This window comes from Euleptes europaea, chromosome 1 (assembly GCF_029931775.1).
Source record: "Euleptes europaea isolate rEulEur1 chromosome 1, rEulEur1.hap1, whole genome shotgun sequence".
In the NCBI taxonomy this organism is placed as follows: Eukaryota; Metazoa; Chordata; class Lepidosauria; order Squamata; family Sphaerodactylidae; genus Euleptes; species Euleptes europaea.
The window spans coordinates 54,397,079-54,407,868 of record NC_079312.1 but is presented as its reverse complement, the minus strand read 5'-3'; the positions used below and the strand labels follow the sequence as shown (position 1 = coordinate 54,407,868).

General features: G+C 46.9%; 1 protein-coding gene across 1 annotated transcript; it reads left to right on the top strand.

Annotated features, from left to right (window-relative positions):
- The first annotated feature begins 3,941 nt into the window (after window positions 1-3,941).
- Window positions 3,942-9,710, top strand: LSM3 (LSM3 homolog, U6 small nuclear RNA and mRNA degradation associated). Its single transcript, XM_056865047.1, has 4 exons — window positions 3,942-4,036; window positions 8,171-8,281; window positions 8,931-9,026; window positions 9,624-9,710. Exons 1-4 carry the CDS (start codon window positions 4,016-4,018, stop codon window positions 9,702-9,704), a joined length of 309 nt encoding a protein of 102 aa, XP_056721025.1. The 5' UTR covers window positions 3,942-4,015; the 3' UTR covers window positions 9,705-9,710.
- Window positions 9,711-10,790: the final 1,080 nt, after the last annotated feature.

The following is a 10,790-nucleotide window of genomic DNA, read 5'->3' as shown; positions in this document are numbered from 1 at the left end:
CGGTCTGATTCTCCCTTAAGTGGTAGAGAAAGTCGGCATATAAAAACCAACTCTTCGTCTTTTCTAGGGACCTTCCAGTTCCTGCTTTACACATTAATTAAAGTAATTCATTGACAGAAACAGAAAATATAAACGTCTGCCGGAGGAAGGTGCGAAAAGATCCTGTAATGAGAGCTCCTCCCGGCTTCTGCGCACTTGGTCCCCTCGGGACTGCTTTGATCCTAACTGTTTATGCAACCACCAACTGCTTATGCAACCACTGGCAACATCCACAAGTATCTTTAAGAACATAAGAAAGGCCCTGCTGGATCAGATCCAGGCCCATCAAGTCCACCAGTCTGTTCACACAGTGGCCAACCAGGTGCCTCTAAGAAGCCCCCAAACAAGATGACTGCAGCAGCATTAAAAACATAAGAACATAAGAAAAGCCATGTTGGATCAGACCAAGGCCCATCAAAGTTCAGCAGTCTGTTCACGCAGTGGCCAACCAGGTGTCTCTAGGAAGCCACTAACAAGACAAGTGCAGCAGCATTATCCTGCCTGTGATCCAATGCACCTAACATGATAGGCATGCTCCTCTGATCCTGGAGAGAATAGGTATGCAGCATGACTAGCATCCATTTGAACTAGTAGCCATGGACAGCCCTCTCCTCCATGACCCTGCCCACTCCCCACTTAAAGCCTTCCAAGTTGGCCGCCACCTCCACGTCCTGGGGCAGGGGGTTCCGCAGTTGAACGACGCGTTGCGGGACTCCGCTTTGCCCACTCACCCTCTCGCTCCTGCTCGGCGGCTGCCGGACCCGAGGCGGACTCTGCAGCCGGCCCGCGGCCCTTCTTGCCCGGCCCGGCCGGCGGCGGGAAGCCCCCTTGGCGCTTTCTGCCCATGCCGCCCCCCGGAGCACAAAGGAAGGCGCAGGGAGGCGAGCGGCTCCCCGCACCAGGCTAGCACGGGAGGCTCGCGGCAGGTGGCCGGGGCCCGCCCGCCCAGCTCCAGCCCCGAGGCCCCGCGGGAGGCAGGAGGAGGGAGCCGGCCGTGCAGCAGGCGCCGCCGCGCTTCTCTCCTCGCTCCTCCTTCCTGACGTCCCTTCCGTGCCGGGTCTGAGAGCCATGTGCAATATGCGTGTGCATGCCGTTGCTGCAGGGGAGGGTTTGCCGCTCTCTAGGTAAAGGTCCCCTGTGCAAGCGCTGGGTCATTCCTGACCCATGGGGTGAGGTCACATCCTGACGTTTCCAAGGCAGAAATGTCCGTTGCCGCTCTCTAGGTGCGCGTTTTTCCGATCCAAATACTCAGAACTCAATAAATCCCCATTCAAAGTTCGGAGAATTTGGACGGGGGAAACGTGCATCTAGAGAGCGGCAAAGCCAAGGCAAAACCTCCTGTGCATCGATGGCCAATGCCCCTTGCCTCCTGTTTGCTTTTGCAGCAGCAGGCGAATAAGCGATCCTAAGTGTGTCTGTGTGAGAAGCACCTTCAAGTCGTAGCCGACTTACAGCGACCCCTTTTTGGGGTTTTCATGGCAAGAGACTAACAGAGGTGGTTTGCCAGTGCCTTCCTCTGCACAGCAACCCTGGATTTTCTTGGTGGTCTCCCATCCAAATTGGTTCTCGTAGGTTATCCGGGCTATGTGACCGTGGTCTTGGTATTTTCTTTCCTGACGTTTCGCCAGCAGCTGTGGCCGGCATCTTCAGAGGAGTAACACTGAAGGACAGTGTTACTCCTCTGAAGATGCCAGCCACAGCTGCTGGCGAAACGTCAGGAAAGAAAATACCAAGACCACGGTCACACAGCCCGGATAACCTACAAGAACCAATGAACTCTGACCATGAAAGCCTTCGACAATATTCCCATCCAAATACTAACCAGGGCTGACCCTGCTTAGCTTCTGAGATCTGACGACATCAGGCTAGCCTGGGCCATCCAGGTCAGGGCTCATGATCGCCTAAGGTCATAGAATCAGCATTGCTGACAGATGGCCATCTAGCCTCTGCTTAAAAACCTCCAGGGAAGGAAAGCTCACCACGCAGTAGTATAGATCACAGCCCCTAATAGTAACTTTGTGAATCATTTAGTACAGTGCAAATCTATTGGCTGCATAGAAATGCTCTCTTGAATAATCCACTTTTGCATAGTTTGCAGAAAGCCAGGAGAGTGGGAGTCTTCCTGACCTCCTCAGGCAGGCCATTCCACAAGTTGGGGACCACAACAGAGAAGGCACATGTACGGGCAGTTGTTGTTGCAGGTTGGCACCTGCAGAAGACCTTGCTCCGATGAGTGACACTGTCATAGCTGTGCATAGGGGAAGAGGCAGTCTCATAAATGTGTGTGTAAAGTGCCTTCAAGTCGCAGCCAACTTATGGCAACCCCTTTTGGGGTTTTCATGGCAAGCGACTAACAGAGGTGGTTTGCCAGTGCCTTCCTCTGCACAGCAACCCTGGTATTCCTTGGTGGTCTCCCATCCAAATACTAACCAGGGCCGACCCTGCTTAGCTTCTGAGATCTGACGAGATCAGGCTAGCCTGGGCCATCCAGGTCAGGGCTACTCAGTGTGTCTACTCAGAAGTAAGTCCCACTGAGTTCAGTGAGCCGAACTCCTTCGTAAGTATGGTTGCGATGACTGACCTACTATGATTCAGCAGCCCTTTACTTCAGTTGATGGGAGTGATACGCCTCGAATGGCTCATCTTACAAGTTGGGACCGCCAACTCGTCTTCACCAGCCTTAAGTTAACACGCTTTGGGGGGAAAAAACCCTAGGTCCTGCAGCTTATTAAAGACACGTTTATTGTAGCATAAACTTTTGTGGGCTTGAGAACTCACTTCTTCAGATGCAGTTTCACACTGAAATCGGTGAAGAGTTGAAATGGAAAGAAAACCCCATTCTTTTCTGCCAGTTGTATTGTTGGCGGGGCAGCACACGCGTGAAGGATGCTGGTGCACACGTGACAGCATCCATTATATTACACCCAGGGCTTTGCTCGCCTGTCACTTAATGACTGCAATCTCCAATTACTTGACTTAACCAACTTGCTCTCAGATAAGGACATGGAGCTAACTTTTAAAGGGGCCAAATTTGGATGGCAAGCTAGGACTAGGCGTGCATGGGTTGAACTCAACGGCTGAGCGATTTAGAACTTATATTTATGTTGATTCCAATTATGTATTATATTTTAAAATCATGCTCTCAACGGCTTTTTATGAGTGAGTGATTACTCTTGACAAGTATTTATTGGGGTATATACTTACTATCCTTTTTATTCCCGTGTTAGTCTGTCTGCAGTAGTAGAAAAGGGCAAGAGCCCAGTAGCACCTTAAAGACTAACAAAAATATTTTCTGGTAGGGCAGGAGCTTTTGTGAGCCGCAGCTCACTTCAGATGGTATCTGAAAAAGTGAGCTGTGGCTCACAAAAGCTCCTACCCTACCAGAAAATATTTGTTAGTCTTTAAGGTGCTACCGCACTCTTGCCCTTTTCTATCCTTTTCATGTATGTATATGTATATCTTTCATTTGCTGGTCTTGGACCGTATTAAACTGATTGATGGGTTGACTAAACCAACCATCGCAGAATCTTCAGATCACCTCGCCCGGCTCCCCACTGGAGCCAGTTCACGCGTTCTTAGCGCACGTATGAATCTGCCTGTGAAGTTAAACAACCGAATGCGATAAGTGACTTCACCGTAAGGCACGGATGGTCGGGTGAAACTCGACAGACAAAATTTCACCCCTATAGCATTTGCTGGCTCATCCACCCTTGCAAGAAACCAGGCGCGCGCGTGCGTGTGTATACGGCTGGGCGCACGCGCGGCCACAACGCTCTTCCGTTACGAAACTACTAAGCCGAACTACTCTTTTTAATGTCAGTGGGCACGTGCTCTAGGGGCAACCAATCACAACGCCCTGCTGGCAGCGGCCGCTCGACGACGGTTCCTCCCTCGCGCGCCTGCTTTCCCTCAGCTGCGCACGCGCCACCTCCGGGCATAAAGTCTCGCGAGGAAGGACGGGGGCTGGGTTTGAAAAATGGCGGATGAGGTGGACCAGGTGAGGGGAAGAGGGGAGGCTTTTGGGTCGCTTTGCTTTCGTGGGTGGGAACGTGCATTTCGTGTTTTTTTTTTCCTGCTTGGGTTCAATATTAAAGTTTTTTGGGAGTTCTATGACCTGTGCTTTGGCTGAAAGGTCGTGTACTTCTCTTACAGAGCTGTGCCTCTTCTTTTTTTGGGGGGGGGGTTTATAGCTTACAGTCTGGTGTCCTGATCAGAGTGTTGAATTAGGCTCTGGGTTCAAATACCCACTCGGTAGTGAAGCTTCCTAACCGACCTTGAGTTAGTCTTAACTCTTTCCGCATACCCTGGCGTTCAGGGTTGTTGCGATGCCTCAGCACAATGGAAACAGTGCAATGGAAAGAGCTCCTACCCTACCAGAAAATATTTTTTGTTAGTCTTTAAGGTGCTACTGGACTGTTGCCCTTTTCTACTACTGCAGACAGACTAACACAGGGCTACCCTCTGTGAATTACCTTAATGGAAACAGTGGTGTAAGCCATCCTGAATTGCTTGGAGAAACAGTGGGATGAAAAAGTGCTATATAAATCTTTTAGAACATTTAATTTAGTAGTATGATTTGCACTTGGAATCTCTTTGATGAATGGTCATTAACTTATTATTCTTGTATCTTTGTTGTAAGTTATGTATCTGTAAGTAAGGTAAAGGTCCCCTGTGCAAGCACCGGGTCATTTCTGACCCATGGGGTGACGTCACGTCTCAACGTTTACTAGGCAGACTTTGTTTACGGGGTGGTTTGCCAATCATCTTCCCTGTACCCCCAACAAGCTGGGTACTCATTTTACCGACCTCGGAAAGATGGAAGGCTGAGACAACCTTGAGCCGGCCACCTGAAACTGACTTCTGTTGGGATCGAACTCAGGCTGTGAGCAGAGCTTGGACTGCAGTACTGCAGCTTACCACTCTGCGCCACGGGGCTCTTCTATGTATCTGTAGTATGTAATTATTAATGCTTAATGTTACAATATGAGCCCCGTGGCGCAGAGTGGTAAGCTGCAGTACTGCAGTCCAAGCTCTGCTCACGAACTGAGTTCGATCCCAATGGAAGTTGGTTTCAAGGTTGACTCAGCCTTCCATCCTTCCGAGGTCAGTCAAATGCGTACCCAGCTTGCTGGGGGTAAAGGGAAGATGACTGGGGAAGGCACTGGCAAACCACCCCGCAAACAAGGTCTGCCTAGAAAATGTTGGGATGTGATGTCACCCCATGGGTCAGGAATGACCCGGTGCTTGCACAGGGGACCTTTACCTTCTTCTTTTTTTTAATGTTACAATCTCCAACTTTTTCAATAAATGAAATACTTTTTGTAGTACATAACTTAGTTTTAAGTAGTGGTGAGATTCTCCATTTGAATAGTGCATATTTTTAGAAACTTGTATATATCTATTTTAAAACTTAGTTTTATTTACTTATACCCTTCCTTTACCCCAGGGGTGGGGAACCTTTTTCCTGCCAAGGGCCATTTGCACATTTATAACATCTTTCGGGGGCCATACCAGGTGTAGAACTCCCGGTGGGGGGGGAGGCTAGGGTTGCCAGGTCTCCGGCCACCACCTGGAGGTTGGCAACCCCAGGTGAGGCCACGCAGAGAAGGCCTGGAGGGCGCCCCCACTCCCCCCCAAGCGCGAGGGCAGCCAGCGGGGGGGGGGGGGCGAGCAAACGAGGCACCAGGGGGGTGCAGCCCGCAGTCAATCAGCAAGGGAGGAAGGAAGGAAAACAGAGAAAGAGGAAAAGGGAGAGAGGGAGAAAGAAATGGAAAGAGGGGGAGAAAGAAAAGGACAGAGGGAGACAGACAAAGAAAGAGACAGAAAGAGAGGGAGAGAGAAAAGCCTTCCCCCCCCCCCCCACACACACACACACCTGCCGGCCCCACGTGACCTGGCCCTAGGCTCCATGCCTTCCCACCCCCAGAGTCCACAAAAGGCCCCCCGAAGCACGATCGGCTCCTGTGCGCATGCTCTGCCGCCAGGAGCCGTGGGCCTCTTCCCCCCCCCCATCTTGCTGCTCAACAGCCGACAGGCAGCAAGAGGGGCTTACAGTGTGCCCCGGTGTTCCTGCACGCTGCGATGATAGGGGGCAGCCTTGGGGGAAGCGTCCTTCCCCCTCCTCTTGCCAACCAACAGCTGTCAGTCGGCGAGAGGAGATCCAAAGGGCGCCGCAGCACCCCTGCAAGCTGTGGCCCCAGGAACACCCTCAGGGAGGGCCGCCCTGTACTGCGCCTCCACGGAGGGGCCCCGGAGCTCCCGAGGGCCACAAAAAATGTCCTCGAGGGCCGCATACGGCCCCCGGGCCTGAGGTTCCCCATCCCTGCTTTACCCAGTGGGTGACCCAAAGCGGCTTTGTATCCATTTCCTTGCTTTCTTCTTATCCTCTCAACAACCTTGTGAAATAGTTTAAGCTGAGAGTGTGTGACTGGCCCAAAGCCACTCAGTGAGTTTCGCTGGCAGAGCAAAGATTTGAACCTGGGTCTCCCATAAGAACATAAGAAAAGCCATGCTGGATCAGACCAAGGCCCATCAAGTCCAGCAGTCTGTTCACACAGTGGCCAAACAGGTGCCTCTAGGAAGCACACAAACAAAACAACTGCAGCAGCATTATTCTGCCTGTGTTCCACAGCACCTAATATATTAGGCATACTTTTTGTAGCAAATCCTAGACTGACATTCTAACCATTGCACCACTCTGCCTGTCAATATTATGTTAACATATGTTTCTGTATACAATCACTATGCTGAAGAGCATGGATTCCTTTATTATAATGCTTTTTACTGCTAAACAACACAGGATTTATCTTGGACTCTTTGAGATATTGGTTTGTGTGGGAAAATGTGGTTTTGGAGGTCTGTCTAGACCAGTGGTTCTCAACCTTTTTCTGACTGTGGCCCCCTTCCGACCTTGTTTCCTTCCTGTGGCCCCCCTGTCCTTCCTGTAGAAAGGTAGCTATTTAAATGTTTTTGTTTTTTGTAAATATCCAAGGAACAAAGAAGCATAAACAGCCACGCAAAATGCACACATGCAGTTCTTATTGGGAAACTGAAATTTACCAAAAAAAAATACCCCACAAAAAGGGAATACAACATGCTAATAAAAAATGTTCACATACAAGGGAGAACAAAGCCTCTACCACTGTTTTCTATTTTCTTCACTTCTGTTTTGTTTTCTTTTCTCGGTCACTTCTGTTTTCTTCAATTTTCACTTCCCTCTGTGGCCCTCTAGTCTTGTGCCGTAGCCCCCCATTTACGCAATTTTCACCTGTGGTCCCCTTGGAATATGCTGGGGGCCCCCGGGGGGCCATATGGCCCCAGGTTGAGAACTACTGGTCTAGAGTGACCCAGTGGTACAAAAAAATTTCTATCTCTGGAGCAGACGTTAAAGTATCAGATGTAAAGAAACCAAGGAAGCTAACCCATTATGCATGGGGAGCTCTCTGTGACTTAAATATATTCATGGTGTAAGAGAAGTGGCAACTTGAATCTGCTCTAGGTTTAATGGTTTTCATTCTTAGGGCATTTCTAACAAATGAGCTCAAGGTTAGAGAAGATGTTGGGGACAGGTCTGTGCTTTACATGCAGGTTGCCTAACAGCACAGTCCCATGCACAATTGTTCCAAGTCAGGTTTTAGGCAGAGCAACTCAATATAGGATTGCGCTGTAAATTTCCCTGACTCAATACAAGATCACAGCCTAAATTACCAATGGTTTTTTTTCTTCAGTTCACTGTCATTTTTTCATTATGAGGTGGAATAAAGGGTTAGTTTTATTCTTCCCACTTCTCAGAGGTAGAGCATCTGCTTGGCATGCAGAAGGTCCCAGGTTCAATCCCCGGAATCTCCAGTTGAAATGACCAGGTAGTAGGTGATGTGAAAGACCTCTGCCTGAGACCTTGGAGAGCCGCTGCCAGTCAGAGTAGACACTACTGACCTTGATGGACTGAGGGTCTGATTCAGTATAAGGCAGCTTCATGTGTTCATGTGTACAGTGTTTTTGAGGTTAGTCATTTTATTTAGCTGAATAATGTACAACAAAACCAATAGCATTTATTCTGGTTACAGTGGCTCTTTCCTTTATGGTAAAGGTATCTGTTGCCTTGTACTACGTGACATCTTTTCTCTTATAGCAACAAACTACCAATACTGTAGAAGAGCCTTTGGATCTCATCAGACTAAGTCTTGATGAGCGAATATATGTGAAAATGAGGAATGACAGAGAACTTCGAGGCAGACTACATGTAAGTAGAACTGTATAAGGATGCTGGAAAACATGATGGATAGGTATAAGATTCTTCTGCCGTTATAAAAAGGGGGCTGATAGTAGTGCACAGACCCTGACCCAAATCCTCTATTGTTAAGATAGCAATAAGTTGTCTTAAGCTGATGGATTTGCTTGTAAGAGGGCACTTCTCATTAACGTGCATGAAAGACTAATTCCACAAACTGGACATTGTCCATAGAGCAGGCATTTATAGTTCAGTTTCCCAATACTGTCATTTTTGTCACTGTTCTTGAAAACCTGAGGGGTAGTTTTCATTTATTTTTACAGTTTATATTCTCAGTTTATTTCCTCTTCTTGTCCTAATGCGAATATATTGGTACTCCTTTGGAGGAGCTACAACTGAGTGATTAGATTTGATAAAGAATGCATGAATTAGAAATGATGTAATGGTCTTTCAGCTCTAGGCTAATAAAACAAATGGATTGGTCTTCAAGCACAAGACCGTTCCACAATTGTGTTGAGCAATCCCATATTTTCCCAGAGTGGGAGAAAACATGCTGGGAAAGTACATCACAGTGCAGCTCAAGTTATGGATCTATACCTTTTTGTGTTAAATACCTATCAGTAGCAATCATCATAATTTTGAACTACTTTAACTTCTACAGGCTTATGACCAGCACTTAAATATGATTCTGGGTGATGTTGAAGAGACTGTGACAACAATAGAGATTGATGAAGAAACCTATGAAGAGATTTATAAAGTGAGAACTTCTAATGTTTTCCCCCCTATCATGGCTGTTTAAAAGTGCAAATGTTGTTTCAGAAGCAGCGCTGATAGAGAAGTACAAGGCTAGAATTTAAATTCTAACAATCATGTTTTATTTTGATACAGTATCAGCTCTGAATAAAAATCAAAGTTAGGTTCAAATAATAAAGTAAAATAATAAAAGCTGATGATTCTGGGAGGGATGATTTGAAGAAGAGGAGGAAAGATCTTCTATGGGGAAAGGTTTTCAGTTAGCTGTTTACCAGTCCCACTAGACCAGAGGCAAAATTTGGCTACTTGAATGGTTATCTCCCGAGAGGAGTCTGCTAAGAGAAGGGAAACTTTAGTACTTCTCTAACAAGATTGTTTGTAGTGCCTTGATGTCTGGTAACACCAAGCAAATCATAATCACTGAAAGCTACCGTGTGTTAATGTACAGTTGAAGCAGTTGCTATACTTTAGGTCTTGCAGTTTGAATGTACAAGATTCTGTGGAAGTAAAATCAGTCACACTGTTGAATCACAGCGAAGTTAATTTTTGCACTTGCTTTACATTCTTTGATGCAGTCTGCGCGTTGTTTTTTCTTTCGTAGTCTACCAAGCGGAATATCCCAATGCTGTTTGTCAGAGGAGACGGAGTTGTGCTTGTGGCTCCTCCCCTGAGGGTCGGCTGAAACTATTGAAGTGTATCCTTTCGTAAAGTGTCAGACTGCAGGACACTGACTTCTGCTGATCAAACATTAAGATTCTGCACCTCTTTTTACAGAGGGCTACCAGGGTTCAACAGTACGTTGTCGAGGCTCCATTTCATTTTGCAAAAAAAATCTAAGTTTACCAGATTAATTTAAACCCCTAACAGTCTCTTGTGTCAAATCTGTGGATTTAACCTATTTAGTTACATTTGTGGCAGTTATGTTTTTTTAAATAAATCTCTAGTTTGCTTATTTAATGTGTATTTAGTGTGAAAAAGAATTATGGTCTTGGTTCAATGTGTGCTGTCTTTATTTAGGCAATTCATTTACCACCTCTTCACAGAACTCAAGATGGCTCAGAATGTAAAACATGATAAAATCATTAAAGCATAAACATCATTATTAAATCATAGAAAACCAGTCAGAGTATAAAACAACATAACATGTAGCAGCCTAAAATGATCATCATAAAAACAGTCCTTGGGCTGCAAGCAAATGGCTAAAAAAAGTTTAAACATTAAATCCTCAGTTAAAAACCTGTGTAAAAAAGCAGAGCAGAGTAGATACCAGGTCAGCCTCAAGGGGAAGGGTCTTTCCCAGGATAGGAGCTTGCACTGAAAAAGCAGTTGAGTTGCTGTTCGCTATTGCAAATTTGCTGTCAGCCAGCATTTCATCAGATATTAGTTAGATTGTGGTTACTTCAGTGACCTGGGTGGGTTGCATGTATGTAGTTCATATGATTCAGCGGTAAAACTATTTGGAGTTCTCAAATTCACACTCTATCTAGTAGAGAGGGTCACAAAGGATGGAGGAAACTACAGCTTGTCTATTTCTCCCACCACCTTCTATCTGGTAGGCAGATATTCCAGATGAAACTGTGGGCACCTTTGGAATTTTACATGGAGGTGGCGAGCACCACCGTAAACCGCTTTGAACCACAAAGAAAGGCAATGTATATGTCCTGGTAAATAAATGGTTCCCTAACCCAAACGGCTTCTACAGGAGGCTAAGCCAAAGACAATACCTCCCTCACATTGCAAAAGGGCTGCATGCCAACCATGCTGAACA